Source organism: Cotesia glomerata, linkage group LG10, assembly GCF_020080835.1.
Source record: "Cotesia glomerata isolate CgM1 linkage group LG10, MPM_Cglom_v2.3, whole genome shotgun sequence".
NCBI classification, from domain to species: domain Eukaryota; kingdom Metazoa; phylum Arthropoda; class Insecta; order Hymenoptera; family Braconidae; genus Cotesia; species Cotesia glomerata.
Genome location: NC_058167.1, coordinates 1,869,659 through 1,887,683, shown reverse-complemented (window position 1 = coordinate 1,887,683; position 18,025 = coordinate 1,869,659). Strand labels below are relative to the sequence as shown.

General features: G+C 31.3%; 1 protein-coding gene across 10 annotated transcripts in view; it reads right to left on the bottom strand.

Annotated features, from left to right (window-relative positions):
- LOC123273081 (phosphatidylinositol 4-phosphate 5-kinase type-1 alpha) overlaps positions 1-18,019 on the bottom strand; it is a 242,380-nt gene extending 224,361 nt beyond the window's left edge. For all 10 annotated transcript variants that reach the window (XM_044740262.1, XM_044740264.1, XM_044740266.1 and 7 more), the window contains exons 1-2: positions 17,854-18,019; positions 10,903-10,937 (exon numbers count right to left, since the gene is read on the bottom strand). In XM_044740262.1, coding sequence (XP_044596197.1) covers positions 10,903-10,937; positions 17,854-17,968 — 150 coding nt within the window. In that variant the 5' untranslated portion in view covers positions 17,969-18,019. The remainder of the gene's footprint in view (positions 1-10,902; positions 10,938-17,853) is intronic.
- Positions 18,020-18,025: the final 6 nt, after the last annotated feature.

The following is an 18,025-nucleotide window of genomic DNA, read 5'->3' as shown; positions in this document are numbered from 1 at the left end:
AAAGAAATAGAAAATGTATTGAGAGAAAGTGAGAGTGAGAACAGAGAAGAGAGCAATATAACAAAAGACGCTGTGCATTAGAGATGCTAGTCAAAAAGAGTGCACATGAATGTGTGATAAAAGAATAAATAGAGATAATTAAGAAATAAATTTAAAAAAAAAAAGTGAGGAGAAAACGTGTGTGGAAAATAGTATGGGATATGTTAAAATATTGTAAAAAGCAATGCCCAAAAAGTGATGAAATGTATGCCAAATATTAAAATTAAAATTAATGTAATTAATTTAATACTATGTAATCCACATAAAAAAGAGCTAAATAGAAAAACAGCGCTGCTTGTCTTTCTTATTTAGAAAACACTTACTGTAAAACACTGCCTATGTGATACAAATAAAATCATTATTATTATAAGCAAATTAAATTAATAATGTAACGAATTTAAATAACAATCAGTATCAATAAAGAAAGACAATGACGAGAAGATAGAACAAAGCATTGAAAGCAGAGCAACAAAGAGAAATTGGTACTGAACGACCAAGCTTACCAACACAGAGCTTACTAACTACATTACTCAAATCAAACGAATATACTACTTTTATCGACGGAGCTGAATAAAGCTCATTCAATATTTTTTAAATGAAAAAAATTAATCAAATTTTATAGTTGATTGAATTGATTTAATATATTTATAATTTTTTTAACATTTTTAATAAAATACAATGATGAGTGTTTGTTTAGTTAGTGTGATCAGGAACTTTACATTTTCATCTTACAAAAATTTATAAACTTTATGAAATATAAAATTAATTTGTTATAAAAGAGACCCAAAAATCATTTGTTTGATATTTGTAACCTTTATATTTATGTATTTGTACTTTTTGTGAGTTACGTATGGAGTAAATAAGCAAAAAAAAAATTAAAATCTCAAATTAACAGAATTCAATTGATTTTACAAAAAAAAAACAATATCAATATAAAGTATGATTTTTTTTTGCAATTTTATTGGAAAATATTTGAAATTTTTGATTGGTGTTATTTTTGATTGCAAATATCTTTGAAACGGTTGATCTGAGGAACTTTGACCTTCAGACGTTTTTTGTAGAGCGTGAAAATTCCTATGAGACCTTCCTCTGGGATACTGCGTAAACAAGCCATTCCAAAGTAATTAAAATTCAAAAATAAAAAAAAAGTTTTCTCGTGTTATTTTTTTTTGTTTTTTGAAACACCCTAATATATATATGGGGTATTCCATGCCAAATCGACCACTTTTGAACTCGACCCCTTTAAATTTTGCTGAAACATTTCCATTCTTTTCTACCCTTTGAAAAACACTTTTGAGAATTTTTTCAAATTTTTTTGGCCAACCCAAAAAAAGTTATGAATTTTTCAAAAAAACGGTTTTTTTATTTTCAAATAGCCATAACTTTTTTAGGCATCTACTTTTGGGGACCTTTTTTTTTTTTTAAATTTTTGTTTTTAAATGAACTTTTTGAAAAAATATATCAGAAAATTAAATATCATCAATTCTTCAAAATAATCGGCTTTTTTTGACCAAAACCGTTATTTTTTGGAAGTTCGACAGTTTTTTTTTTTTTTTTTTTTCTCAAAAAAAACTTCAATTAATATGACAACTTTTCCCGTCCATCTCGGAGTGGCTCGGATTTTTTTTTAATTTTTTTTATTCAATTGAAAAAAAATTGTCAAATTTTGAAAAATGGAAAAAAATTTTTTTTTCTAAGTTATTTCTATAATAAAATAAATGTAATTTAAATGTTTTGTGGTATAATATCCTTAATTTATAAGCTTATAAAACGATAGTAAATACTAAGATTCAAATTTGAACATATCAGTAATATCGATAATCTAGGGTATGACAATTATGGACTTATCTATAGTCAGTATACTAAAAAACTATACGCTAGTATGTTTCGATTCATAAGTAAGGCTGTCACGCTCATATCCAAACATAACCTGTTAACCTTTTGTGTGATGTAGTGAGAGATTTTTGTCATTCCATTTTTTAAAGAAGAGAATTATTGTTATAGTTGATTTGACCTTGTTTGAAAAGATAATTATCTTACTTCTACTCATCTACAGTGATTGGAATAATTTCATCGAGACATAATGGCATCAAAAATATTTTTCGATCGTTGTTGTAATCCATTTGATTTAGAATCACATTTTAAAAAAAAAAGTTTACGTCCAGCGACTGACATCATGAAAGTCACGTTGGGATTAAGTGATAATTATTTATTATGCAGTTCGTGTCGAAACAAAGCTTTAAAATTGGTAAAGGAACAAACAAATACTAGTAATGATACTACCGTTGATGCAAGTGATCATGAAGATGATTCTAGTGATAACAATGAGAACAGTGATGGTGCTGACAGTGATAGTAACATAACTGCCACAGATCTCCCGTTGTCCTCATCATTCCGTAAGTTTTTTTTAAATTATTTATACATTACTTGAATGCATTTTTAGCAGCTATACGATTCATTGTTTTTTTTAAGGTTCCTTGTCGTTTAATAGTGAACCCAAAGATTCACAATCAAGCTCGGCATCCCAAGTTAGTGCTGCAACTCAATTACCCAGTATAAACGATGCATTGCGACTATTAAATCAATCGCCAATTCCTTCAAAAATTGAATGATTATCAATTTTTGAGTAATAAATAAATCAGACGTCTGACAGCTTGAAAAAAATTTTGCTCTCAACTGCTGACGAAGGATCAATTGATGACGATGGTGAAAATTTTCGTTCATTAATTGAAAAGCTGCACGATAAATTCAATGATAAAGAAACAGAAAAGTCTTTAAAGATACAAATCTTAACCTTGTTACCTGAAAAATGGGGTGAAAGACGTATTTGTAAAACTATGAATACATCAAGACATTTATCAAGAGTAGCAAAAAAGTTGGTTGAAGAAAAAGGTATACTTTCAACACCTGAAACAAAATTAGGTAGGTATAGCGTAAAATCAATGGCTCTAATACATCTGAAGATTGATTCACTTAACATTTTTTTTATAGGGACGACAATTACTGATCAAATATTATTGAAAATTGCGAATTTTTACAACGATGATTAGTATAGTGCTTTGATGCCCGGCATGAAAGACTTTGTTTCAGTTCGAAATGATGATGGTAATCGGGTACACGTCCAAAAACGGCTTGTTCTGTCTAATTTAAAAGAACTTTACCAATGTTTCCGTGAAATAAACCCTGCAGAGAAAGTTGGATTTTCGAAATTTGCTTCGTTACGGCCGAAACATTGTGTGTTAGCAGGAGCAAGTGGAACGCATACTATCTGTGTATGTACTATCCATCAAAACAATCAATAATCATACGTGCCTAGATTTTCAGTTTACTCAATCACTTTTATTTCAGGTGCAAATGTTCATTCTTTAACGAGGAATACAGAAAAGTCGTTGAAACACTATAATGATTGCTTGGACATGATAATATGTGAGACTCCAACAGAAAAATGTTATTTGGGTGGATGTAACAAGTGTCCAGGGGTAGATGAGTTGAGTAACATTTTACTGACATGTTTTGAGAATCAGGAAATCGAGAATGTCACGTACAAGCGTTGGGTATCAAAACCAAGGTGCAGTTTAGAAACTTTTATACAGCCTACAGAAGAATTTATTGAAAACCTTTGTAGTGAATTGAAAGTTCTTCTACCTCACTCATTCATTGCAAAAGAACAAGCTAAGTTTTTAAAAACATTAAAGGAAACACTAAAACCAAATGAATATGTCATTATTTGTGATTTTGCAGAGAATTATGCGTTCGTAGTACAAAATGCAGCATCTGGTTTTCACTGGAATAATGATCAGGCGACAGTTTTCCGGTAGTTATTTATTATAAAGTAAATGACAAACTTGAACACAGAAGTTTAGTGATTATTTCAGACTGTAATAATCACGATGCTGTTGCTGTTCATGTTTTCATCAAAATAATAACTGATTATGTGAAAAGTCTTCCTGAACGCTGTAACAAGATTTATTACTTTTCTGATGGGGCTCCTCAACAGTTTAAAAACTTTAAAAATTTTGTTAATTTGTACTACCATGAAGATGATTTTGATATTCCTGCTGAATGGCATTTTTTTGCAACTGCCCATGGCAAGGTCCGTGTGATGGAATTGGTGGTATCCTCAAACGACTTGCAGCAAGAGCAAGTCTCCAGCTTGCGGTAGATAAACAAATAACAACACCTATAGGACTTTACGAATGGACTTCTGATCCGGATAACTTGCCAAATATCATAGTCAAGTTTTCTCCAGAAGAAGACTATAATACAGCATTGAACGACTTGAATGACAGATTTACAAAAACGAAACCAATTGTAGGAACTCAACAACTACATTGTGTAATCCCCGACAAAAATGGTTGTTTGTATGTAAAAATTCTCAAACTCTAATGAACATAGAATTTGTAAAATATTGAAACGCCAGAGAACATTAATGATTAAATTATTATATTGTTTTTGTAAAATCATTAAAATTAACAATATTAATTAATAAGCTTAGTATTTACTATCGTTTTATAAGCTTATAAATTAATTATATTATACCACAAAACATATAAATTACATTAATTTTATTATAGAAATAACTTAGAAAAAAAATTTTTTCCATTTTCAAAATTTGACAATTTTTTTTCAATTGAATAAAAAATTAAAAATCCGAGCCACTCCGAGATGGACGGGAAAAGTTGTCATATTAATTGAAGTTTTGAGAAAAAAAAAAAAACTGTCGAACTTCAAAAATAACGGTTTTGGTCAAAAAAGCCGATTATTTTGAAGAATTGATGATATTTAATTTTCTGATATATTTTTTCAAAAGTTCATTTAAAAACAAAAATTTTAAAAAAAAAGGTACCCAAAAGTCGATGCCTAAAAAGTTATGGCTATTTGAAAATAAAAAGCCGTTTTTGAAAAATTCATAACTTTTTGGGTTGGCCAAAAAAATTTGAAAAAATTCTCAAAAGTGTTTTTCAAAGGGTAGAAAAGAATGGAAATGTTTCAGCAAAATTTAAAGGGGTCGAGTTCAAAAGTGGTCGATTTGGCATGGAATACCCCATATATATATATATATATATATATATATATATATATATATATATATATATATATATATATATATATATATATATATATATATATGAGATTTCCACGTATATAATCACTCATCATGATATCTCTGGAAATATAAGGCGTAGAGACTTAAAATTTAGTAGGAATATTATTTTAGCCATGTAGATGTCAGCTAAGAACAGATTTTAAGAAATTTAAGAGAAAATTTGTTTCTCAGCTGAAGTAGGTGACGCTGCTTCCCTAAAATATCTAAAAATCTTGATCAAATATAAAAATTTATTGTATCAAGTATTTATGATAAGTTGAATTAAGAAAAAACTACTTCCACCAAGAATAAAATTTCAAGAAAAATTTTTACTTTGGCCAACACAACTTCGGTCTTCCTTCAGGCATCCGAAAATTTTCTTAAACCAAGAATTTTGTTCTCCGGTAAAGGAATTTTCCTTTCTGTGTGAGTTCTTAGACTGAAATACATTTTGATGTTGCTGAAACAAGATTCATACTCAGAATTTTTACTTCTTAGTATAAAAAAAACTTTTAATTGAAGATAATTTTTATTGTCAGTATGTAAAAATTCAATTTTTGAGGATTCACATTTGCAAAATAATTTATATTGTAAAAAAAATTAAACTTTTTCATAATTAAATTTTTATCCATACAATAAAATTTTAAAAAATAACTTGCATTTCAAAAAAATTTTAATTTTCAAAAAAAATTTTTTGTGTTAGTATAAGGGGGATTCTAAATTAAATCGAACAGTTATAAGGAATTTTATTTTTTCAATTTTTTTACATTTTTCGGTAAATTTTTTTTTTTTATTTTTAAATTTTTCATTTAATTTATACAAAAATTGTATTTCCACGTCAGTAAAGTGAATAAATAAAAAAAAAAAAAAAAAACGATTTCTTAAAGCTTGAGCATAACATGAATAATGTCTTAGTCAACCGGTAAAGTTCATGTATACGAGATAGGAACTTTCCTCATCAGGACTCCCGCTTGGACCAGCGGAAACGTCAAGGACTGAGGACCCAGAGGACGCAAGTTCGAGCCCAATACACGACAAGGATTTTTTCGATCAACGATTTCATTTCAATTCAAATTAAATTTACTAATGGGGTCTAATATAATATGAGTATCTGATCCTAAATTATTTTTAATGTTTTCGAAAATCATAATATTTTTTCTTTCAAAATTTAGATTGGATTCTGATAGGGATTTCCCCCTTGGGACCTAAAAAGGATTGCCCAATGAGGGCCGCATAGGACTTTGCATGACATCCCCATGTGGGGTCCCTATTAGGAAACCCAACGCGGGCCCAATAGGTCTTACATTAAAATTTCTAGTCGGGTATAGACTCCAACCTCTTCGAACTCAAAATATCATTTTTGTGTTATTTTGAGCTCTCTGAATTCAAAGAGATTGCTGTTCTATACTTTTGAGCTCTTAGAGCTGATTTGGTTGAGATAATTTATTTGATTTTCATAGAATTTTTAACAGGAGCTTTGTTTGAGCATTTCCGCTGAAATTTCCGCATTTGGCCGGAAGTGCCTGAACAAAATATGTTTTGAACAACCATCAGATATTCAAGCTCGAAGAGCTCGAAAAAGTAGAAAAGTTGTGTTTTTGAGCTCGAAGAGTTCAAAACTTCGGAAAATATAATTTCTCGAATGCTTTGAACTAGTACACAGCATGAAAATCCCAGGATGGCTTGCAGGGTCAACCGTTTTCCAGATTTTACAACTTAATTTGATTTAGATGTCTGAATGCGAAGATTAACTTTCTATTTTAATTTTGTAAATTTTACGCAGTTAATAATCACATCGGCACTCAAAAAAGAAGTAATTTGTAAATTTGATTAGACCTACTAAAGACTTACTAAAGGTTGTGTTTCAATGCACTGAAACCGAATTTTCAGTCGGTTTGGCCCATTCATCCCCAAAATTTTGAGTAAATTCTAAAAAACTGCCAAAAAATGCAGTTATGCAAGCGAACAAATTTTTTTTTTCTAATCAAGTATGTTTCAAGAAGTTAAAAAAAGAAATTTTAAATGGACCCCAAATTCTGACTTCATTTAAAGACGCAAAGTTCGCTGAAAAAATGATCGATGGTGAAAAAGCAGCTGGGGTAAGTTTTAAAAATAATTAAAAAAAAAAAATGTGTGTGTGTGCAAGTCACACACGGTAGAAGTGAAACTTCTGAAAAGTACGGAAGCCTGGTTGGCTCACAGTCAACTTACGAAAAAGTGGCGCTCCTTTCGCCAACAAGTTAATTAGTGCACGAGTTCACTAGTGAACTTGTGCACTTGTGGAGGCGACGCAACAGTATTAGAAACGCGCTTTTCGAAGGTGCCGCCATTTTGGCATGCGTAAATTAAAAAATAAAGTCTTATTTTGTTATTATTTACGTTACGCTACAACAGTGTAGACATTAATATTGGAAATTTTAATTTATTAATTGCTATTGCTGTAAAATCGCTCTTCTAATATTGTCGCGTCGCCTCCACAAGTGCACTAGTGGACTCGTGCACTTGTGGACTTGTGCACTTGTGAACTTGTGGAGTTTCTTTTATCATTTTAATTGAAATTTATGAGAGTTATAGTATGATATGAAAGAAAATATGATTAAATGATTGTTGTAAGTATGAACAATACTATTTTTTATATTATCTACTACTTTATAACTATTTTCTACGATTTTTTCTTTCTTGTGTGAGGTTATACTCGACTAAATAGGGAGCGTCCATAAACCACGCAGCCTTGTCGAGAGGGGGGAGGGATAAGTTTAAATACTACGCTGAGCTACGTAACGGGGGGGGGGAGGTAAAAGCAAAGCTACGTAGTTTTTTTCAAATGACAACTATTTTGTGAAATAAATTTATAACTGTTTAATAATTTTATTTGAAATACGGATGCTAATTTTTTCTAAGGAATTATGAATAAAATGTTTGCAAAAAGAATGAACTGTTAATAAATTCATTTTTTTGAGATAAGTACATTTATTAACAGCTAAATGATCTCTAGAAATAGTTAACAACTATTCACTAAAAGTTAATTAATTGTATTTAATAAATGATTTATATTATCAAAACGGCTTAATAAAGTTGTATAAAATATTAATAAATTATTTTATCAATGCATTTATTTATTTTTAATTTTCGGAAAATTTTATATATTAACGCAATTTTTTATATTGCATTAACTTGGGTGACTTAGACGTGGCTAGATAGCCTAATATATTAAGCAAAAATTATTATTATTCCTTCAAAATAAACTTTTTTTTAATTAATGCAAAGTAGAAAGCACATGGAGAGAAAAATATCGTTAGAATCAGGATACGTATCGTTATACTGACTAAGCACTGTATAGTCATTTTTTTAGAGATACGCTGTAAAGCCAATTCAGCTATACAGCGGATCATCAAATTGACGATCCGTATCATTATTTTAGGCCTTACATTAAGTTGATTCAACTATACAGATCCTCACGTTGACAAAACAGTTGCCTGTTTTGACGAAACTACATATATTTACAAGAGCTATTCTCTGTACGGTTTAGTAAAACAAATGAATCCTTAAATTAGAAAACCGGATCGTTATTTTAAGGATACGTCATTTGAGGATACGTTGGATAGTCATTTTAACAATATTTTTTTTTCCGTGCAAATATTGTGTAAAAAAACCACGTTCCATCGGGGCGGGGAGGGGGGGGTGAGGGGAGTCACGAGAAAAGTTACGAGGGGTGAGAGGGGTCTGAGAAGGGCTAAAATATGACCACATAGTTTATGGACGCTCTCATAGTTATATAAAAAAATATTTAACACGGAAATTTATGATTTCATACTTTCAATTGAAGTCGATATATCTTTGATGCATTTTTTACAACAAACGTTGTGACTGCATCAAATATTATACCTCAAAAAACATTTTTGTTACACTTGAATTAAGGGGGGGGGGGGGTAAAGCTAATTCGTATAAAAAAAAAGGCATATTTTTGTGATTTTTTTGCGACGACGCAGTTGAAATCTCTCTATTAAAACTGTTGGAGCTAGAGTAATATACTAATATTCACACGTGCACTACACACACATGCGCCGTCGCGTCGATCTACTGCGCATGCAGTTGCACCGTAATTTGGTATACTTGAGTCATTACTTGAGTCGAGTAAAGTCATAGCATTCCTTTCTATCGTTATAATAAGTCACTGAATAAATTCATCCGTCGTTTTATATTAAATCTGCTCTTCTTATAATTTATATCAACTCGATCCTTGCCTAACTCCCACAGGTTATGGGCCCAGAGGCGAGTAGTAAGTGAGTGATATAAAAATAATAAAGAAGTGAAAATTGTGAAATAAAAATCGTCGTAAAAATTTCGTGAACACGTGGTCGTAAAATAGCTAACCAAACATGGCGGACGGAGCGTCACGTATCGAGTTACTAGACAAACATAATTATGATGTCTGGCAACTGAGGATGAAGTCCATGCTGGTGAAACATGACCGATGGGGTTCTATAAGCGGCGAAATACCGTATCCGATTGGAAGCAACGCCACGGAGAGAGAAATTGCGAAGTGGAAAAATAGCGACGAGAAGGCCAAAGCGGACATTATTTTGTCGATTGGCAACACCGAACTGAAGACGATCACAAAGTGCAATACGTCGAGAGAGATATGGGAAAAACTGCAGTCAATTCACGCGTCGAAGAGACCAGTGAGAAAAATTGAGTGGCTGACAGAGGTAATATCTTTCAAAATCGACGAGGAGGATGATTTTCGGGAACGACTGAACAGCTTTACGAACGCCGTCGAGCAGTTAGAAGGTATGGACATCGAAATTCCACGTAATATGCTCGTGGTGCTAATTTTGAAGAGCCTAACACCAAGCTTCGAGAACTTTCGATGCGCAATTCGATCAAACGACGAATTGCCGACCACTGAGACGCTAATTGGAAAAATACTCGATGAAAATCGAAGTAGGAAATCTGAAGAATCGGCAAAGGATAACAACGTGTTGTATGCAGGCAATCGGTATGGAAGAAAACCGCAACAGAGAAAATTTAAGTCAAAAGGCAGCAAACCATGCTTCATATGCGGAAAAATTGGTCATTGGGCAGCTAAGTGCCCTGAATAAATCATAAATCTATTGGGTGACTGAAGGGTAGTTATGGACCACTCAAATAACTTAATTAGCAGAGCTCTCAGCGCGTAACCATAAGATCCAGTTTCAATTCTCAATCTGGGCTGTCCGAATTATTTTTTCGATTATACTAAAAAATTCCCACTGAGTGGTCCTCCTTTTTCCTTAATTCTTTCTTCTTCCCCTTTCCCAAACTTGTAATTAAAATAAGAACAAACAAGTTATTGAAATGGTATGATTGAAAATGTTTTTATACTTCCAGTATATCCTTTATAGCTTCATTTATATTTTATTTTATAATTAAAAAAAAAAATTTGAAATTTCTCATGAAGAACGGTTCATTTAATTCTGTCATGTACAAGATAAAATATGAATTAATGATTGTCAAATCTTTCCATTTTGGCATTTTTTTCCTGATTCATGCAATTCTCGAAGATTCTGGAAACTTGATAAGTTTATTACACGATGTAAATGAATGAAAAAATGAAAGCAATAACGTTACTGATGTTATTAAAATATCATGATTGAACAATATAAAACTTTAATTGTACAGTAATAATTAACAATCACAGTGATAAATTAACGTATGATGATTGAAATATTTTTCAATTTATTACAAACGTTCAAATAATCGCGAATCATTTCATATACACAAATAAATATACTTACATCGAAAATTGCCATTTTTTCTTCTACAGATTTATCTGAAAAAAAAAATTTTATTAAGTTATTTGTAAAATTAAAAATCTGTAAAATTAATTCATGAAAAATGTTAGAAATTGTTTGTACAAAAATAGAGTATGATAAAATGACCATGTAAAAATTAGTAATAAGAAATAAGAATATTAATGGATTATTCTTATTTCTCACAAAAACATAGGAAAAAAGGATAGTTTGAATCAAGTAAAAATTTATTTTCAACTTCCCACTAAGATAATTGAAAATTTTAAAAAATTGGGAAGTTATTGGTTTCATCCCATTTTACGAAAATCGATTTTTCATCAGATCTCGACATTTTGAGGTCCTAGAAAGCTTCCCTAACTATTCCCGCGGTGATGTCACCGTGTCACCGTGTCTATATGTATGTGTGTGTGCAATTTTGATCGCTTAATTGTGGAATTAGCGGGAAGTTACAGGAATGGCCTTTAGGGTCAACCGTTTTCCTAATTTTTTTCATGAAAAAGGTACTAAACCGTAAACCAAACAATCCAGAAAAAAAGCCATTCGGCAGCCGAAATGGAAGTAGATCTCATAATGAATAAAAAAAATACTACTAGGGTTGCATACGAAAAAAAAATAAATTTCTGTTACATTAAACAACAATGACGTCAAAAAAAATGCAAAAGTAAAATTTCATTAAATCTGTCTGAGAAAGTAGGTAATTTTTGGCCTAGACTGATATTGAGGTACACAAATTGAAGCTTATTTAATAAGCTTTCAGATGCCATTTATAGAATTTTGATAAGATATCGCGTTTAATTGTAATTGCACGGAAATACGGTAAAAGTGAAAATTTTTGCAATTTTTGAAAATTTTTGAATTGCTATTATTCCTAAACTATTCAATTTGGAGAAATAAATAAGTATTCAAATTGAAGTTTATTAAATAAGCTTTCAAATGCAATTTACAGAAATCCGATAGGTACAAATACATTGTCTCACACCAAAATATCTTAGGAAATGCCCAAACACAGCCCCTGTCAAAAGCGGAACTCAAAATTCCAATTTTAAAAGGTTCTCTACGGGAGTTACATTTTGGCACACCCTTATATATATATATATATATATATATATATATATATATATATATATATATATATATATATATATATATATATATATATATATATAAATACATACATATATAAACTTTTGAACCATATGCATTTTCTGAATCCGCTTGACGAACTGAGTCGAAATAGGGTAGAAGTATCGTTTTTGGCCACCTTAGCACCGTTTTTGGCCAGTTAACATTTTAATTAATTTATAAAAAATTATAATATTAAAACCATATTTTTGTTGAGTTTTAAAAAATTTATATTAAAACAAATTGAGTTTGTAATGGTTTATTAATATAAATTCATTTCTATCGTTTATTTAACCCTTCGTCACTCGCGTCTTTTTTAGTTTCTCGCTCGCACTATAGTGAGTCTCTATAGGTTGAGTAGTTGTAAGGCGGCGATCTGCTCATGACGCGAGTGACGAAGGGTTAAACAATAAATGGTACAGTGGCCACAAACGGTACTTCTACCCTATAGCAAAATTTTTAAAAAGTTCCGTCGTGAGGACCAATGCAATAGTTAGATTTCTATAAAATCTACTAAAAACGGAATATCATCGTTTTAAGTAAAAAAAATTAGGAAAACGGTTGACCCTAAAGGCCATCCTTGCAACTTCCCGCTACCTCCATACCTAAGCGCTCAACAATTCACTTATTTTTTAAGCTCTTAGAGCTCAAAAATATAGTTTTTGTATTATTTTGAGCTCTTCGAGCTCAAATAAATAGCTGTTCTATGCTTTTAAGCTCTTCGAGCTCAAAAGTCTGATAGAAGTTTCATAGAACGCAATTTTTTGAATTTTCAAACCGCAATAATTTTAGAATGAATCAACCGATTTTCTCACGGTTTACGGCATTCAACGCAATTTTTTGAGCTCTTAAAAAATCTCAAAGCGTAAACTAGTCAAACTAAAAATTTCATAGAAATTCTGAAAAAAACATTTTTTCCAATTTTTGAAGTTATACTTCTTTAGGCGCGTTATGAAAAAATGATGAGTGAAATTTTTAAATGCGCGCGCATCACTGTAACACAAAAGTATAATTAAAAGTATATATTTTTTTAAATGACTAAGTTGACTCAAAATTTTTGCTTTTGTCTTTTGTCATATATTTTATTAGTTCAACTCCTGCTCCCGGAGTGTTCAACTACTGCGGCTTGTCAGAATTGATTGTTCAACTATTACTTCTTTCATAGTCTATCTTAAAAACGTAGTCAAAATATAAATATTCAATTATCTGCGTCATTTTGGGCTTCAATCAATTCAAAGTTGTTTATATCTTCATGAAAATCACTAATTTGAACTAATAATTTGTAACGTTACGTTTTATGTAGCGTTACAGTAGTAGTATATTTGAGTAATGTTGTGAGTTTATGTTGTGTGAGTACGTTAATGTCGTAGTATTGAGGACTATCGTGAATAAGTGTGTGTAAGTTGGTTGTCTCGAGGATGTCGAGCTGTATCGCGGAAAAGTGACCGATGTAACGTGTCTCCCGGTCAGTTATCGATGACTGAACTCAGGTTCAGCCTCTTGGAGCGAGGTGATTATCGCAGAGGAGCGACTGAAATGTCGTCACCCCGAAATACGGGAGTTTGGCAAGCTCATGCGGTAGCTTGCGGTTGACAGGCCTCGATTGCTGGATGCTCGAGGGTAGTCGCGAGTGCTGTCAAGGCTCCCAGGGGAGCGGGATCACTAGTAGGTCTGGGACACTAGTTGTGTGAGTGGGAATAAGTGTGGAGTTATGTGTGTCTGGGAGTAGCGTGAAAGTGAGTTGAGCGCATGTAGCTGGTGGTATGAATGTAGTGGGGGTACGGTGAGAGGCAGTCTGGCTGGAGTAGTGAAAGAGTAAGGATTGTTTTGTGTGGAAGTCCGGCTTGGGATCGGATTTATTAGGGAGTCTGGTGGAGGTCTCGCAGAGGACGGACGTGCCGTCGCTGCTAGGCAGCATTAGATGTGTACGGTAAAGGGGTCAGTTGCGAACTCTCGTTGAGTGAGCATAGTGTTTGAGAATTAAGTGAAGCTCTCGTATCAGAGCTGGCGTGCCTCACGCTTGCTATTACCGTAGACGAATGGCCGGTGCCATTGTTTTGTTTCGTGTTCCTTTGGGACCGCTTCCGCGATATTTTAGTTATCGATTTAGTTTAGTTTTCCGATTAATAAGGTTGAGTTTAGTTTGAGAGTACCGATTAGTGAACTAGATATCGTTTAGTCTCGTTTTATAAGGAAATTACTTCCTCTGAAAGACCGAATCACGACCCTCTCTCCATAACCAGCATAACTGAGCGACACCGAGGTATTCCGTTACCGTCGAGGCTGCTCTTGATCTTCTGGGGACATAAAAATTAAGTTATCGTATCCCGGTTGCTGATACCGGTGAAACAAAAGTTGGCTGGCACCTGTCGGGGTTCCTGGAGGATCGGGAGATGGCTGAGATGGACGAAGTGTAACGTAGTGAATTATGGGCTGCCGTGAAGATCTACCACGTGAGAAAAACCTACGTTACAAATTACAACTTTCTATATTAAAAGTAGTCAAATACGTTTTACTTTGAAACCTGTTCAACTACTGGGTACTTTACCTTCCTTAAAAATCCAAGAACTTACGTGATAAATGTGTATATTGTTCTAGGGAACTTTTATATGAAAAAATGATGATATAATTGATTAAAATGATGATAATATGATGGTTTGAGGGTGACTGCAGACAAGCTTGAATTCTTTTTTTTTTGTGGGGTCAAGTGTACTCAGAATTTTTTAGGAGCTTTTCAAATTTTCCAGCTGGAATTTCTAGCAGTTCTAACAATCGCTAAAGGTTTAAATGATGATGATGATGTGGAAAGAGAGTGACTCCAGGTAGTCATTACTTTTTTTTCGAGGATTAAAATGTATTGAGCATTATCTAAGAGGCTTCGAAATTCTTAAACTATATCATTACTGTTAACTATATATGATGCAAGTTAGCCAAGTAGGCATGGTATTGTAAATGAAAACAATATTGTATATGCAAAAAGTATCGATTGAGAAAAAATGTACATAAAAATTAAGTCAATAAATAAGATATTAGTCCTTCTTTGGAGTACATTTTCAATATATGTATTAGTAAAGCTATATGGCCTACTACCTTAAAAAAGCTGATATTATTCCCATTTTCAAAGCGGGTAATAAACATGTAATGACGAACTATAGACCTATTTCTTCTATTTCCAATCTTGCTAAAGTTTTCGAAAAAATTATATCCAATCGTTTGTATGAATTTTGTATTAGTAATGATTTAATATCTGAAAATCAATTTGGATTTATGAAAAATAGAGGAACTGAAGATGCTCTTGCTTTTACCACAAATTATATTTAACAATATTGATGAGAAACTTTCAACAATCTAGCCTTTCTTGATCTTGCCAAAGCCTTTGATACTGTCAATCATAAGATTTTATTAGATAAATTATGGAGATGTGGAATTAGAGGCAGACCACACCAATTACTAAAAAATTATCCAACAAATAGGAGTCAGTACGTTAAAATTAATAATTGTAGAAGCGAATATAACTATGTAAAATTCGGAGTTCCTCAAGGAACTATACTGGGTCCGCTCCTATTTATACTGTATATTGATGATATCTTTAATGTATTACCTAAAGATGATGTTGTCTCATATGCTGATGATACATGCGATGGTAGAAACTGGAATGAAGTTAGTCAATGTCTAAATAATTGGTTAAGTAAATTAGATATCTGGTTAAAAAATAACTATCTATCGCTTAATATTGATAAGTCCACTTTTATTACTTTTGGCAGTTATGTAGATAGTTTACCAATCGACTTGCGACTGTTTATTAATGATAAAGAATTAAAATGAGTTGATAATATTAAATACCTAGGAGTATTTTTTGATTCTCATTTGAAATAGAATAAAAATGCCAGTGAACTTATGAAAAAAATTAAATATTTTACTTTCCTATTTTATAAACTAAGTAATTGGATCCAACCGCAGGTCTTAAAAACTATTTATCATGACTTGTTTGAAAGTGTTATAAATTATGGTATTATTGCTTGGGGTGGGGTATATGACAACTCCGTTAAACCGCTAGTAGAAATTCAAAATAAATTAATCACTAAAATGAAAATAAAAAATGAGTCGTTAATACCTTTAAAAATAAAAGATACTTTTGTTGTTAATGCTCTTTTATATTATTACAATGATTGTAAAATATTGTACTCTGAAAGAATACCTAACACTCGTAATAGGCAGTTAATTTTACCTAAAGTGAAGAAGACTATTAACACCAAAAATGCTTACTATGTAGCAATTAAATATTATAATAAACTACCAAATGAGTTAAAAACACTGAATGTATCTAAAAAAAGTACTAAGAAGAAAAATTTGTCAATTTATTAGAAATCTGAATTGTTAGTAACTTACGGTTGTATTCTATACCTTAGATATGATTGAATAGCAATTTGTTCTTTTTTATGACATTTGAAATTTTGTGCTTTTCATTTCTGCAAAAATTATTATGATTTGTAAAATGTATGCAAAATTTTTTTTCGTATTTTGTATTTTTTCTGGTTTCTATGCACAGGTGTAATGCACCTCTAAAGAATTTATATCCAGAAGTAAATAAATAAATATTTAAAGAAAAAAAAAAAAAGGCTTCGAAATAGACTACGTATACTATACATCTACATATATTAGCGTTCAGCTGACCGGTCGCAACTTCAGTTACATGCTTGACAGGAAATTTGTTTTTATATTTTGATGTTTTTTTTGGTTCTTAATCCATCAAATCAGTCTTCAAAAGTAACAGAATTATTCCTTATTAAATTCTCTATTTGATGACGTGCAACTTAGTTAAGTTCCGTGGACTAATGAGAGTGTAACAATAAAAACAGTAACGAAAAAGAGGCAAACAGAATTTTTCGATCATAAATCACATTCTGATGCTTCGCATCATGAGTCGTGCAATAAACGAAATTATCTACATTATTTTCGATGAAGCAGACGCTATAAATTTCCAAAACTTATACCGCTACTTTTTTTTTTTTATATTACAACTCATAACTTACCAACATTTAGTGTGCAGGGGCTGAAAATTAAACGAAACATTTCAGAAAAAAAAGATGTCTAGCTGTATGTTATAAGTGATAGTTTTAAAAACTGACCCAATTCATAATTTGAAAATTATTTTGAAAGAACACTGTTTAAAATGTTTTTCTTCAATCATATCTCTCGAGCATATTTAACGACTTAAAATCTGTCCACGGAATTCAACGCTGTTTTTACATGGACCTAATTTCAAATTTTAAGGCCAGACAGTACTCAATGTATTCCCAAAAATTTTAATTTTTTAATTATCTAAGTGTCAAATAAATCTAGAAATAAAATAAAACTAAGAATCCAAAGAAGAACACACGACTTCTTATTGCTCAATCTTTATAATAGTTCATTTAAATATTTTTCTAAAAAGTAATAATTATTAAAATAAATTTTCTGAAAATAAATTTACTACTGCCTACCCTTAACATCTAAGTATGTCAATTGAAAAAATAAATGCTGCTGTAGATGCTGGGTTAATATTATGAGCTAAAACTGGGCAAGAACTTTTTTGATTTATTTATTTATTAAGAATCAATTAAAAACATCATCAACATTGTAAAAAAAATTATCCACAAATAAGGACAACCCTTATATTTAGACATACGTGTATAAACATATGTATAAGATATATATTCTACGGCGGAATAAAACTTGCATGTATGTGAGATCGTTAACTTTAAAAAAATAGACACACATAAAGGTTATGTGCGATAAAAATTTGTTATTTTATAACAAAAAAATAAAGCTTACTGTCATCATCATTGTCAGAATCTTCAACATTCAGGGATATATCCGGTCCTTGATCAGAACAACTGTAATTCGGTTCAATTACTTCGATAACATTGACACTATCACTCGAAGCCATTTTGTATAAAAAAATTATGTTAGCCTCTATCAGTAATTCTTCAAAGAAGTTCTATAC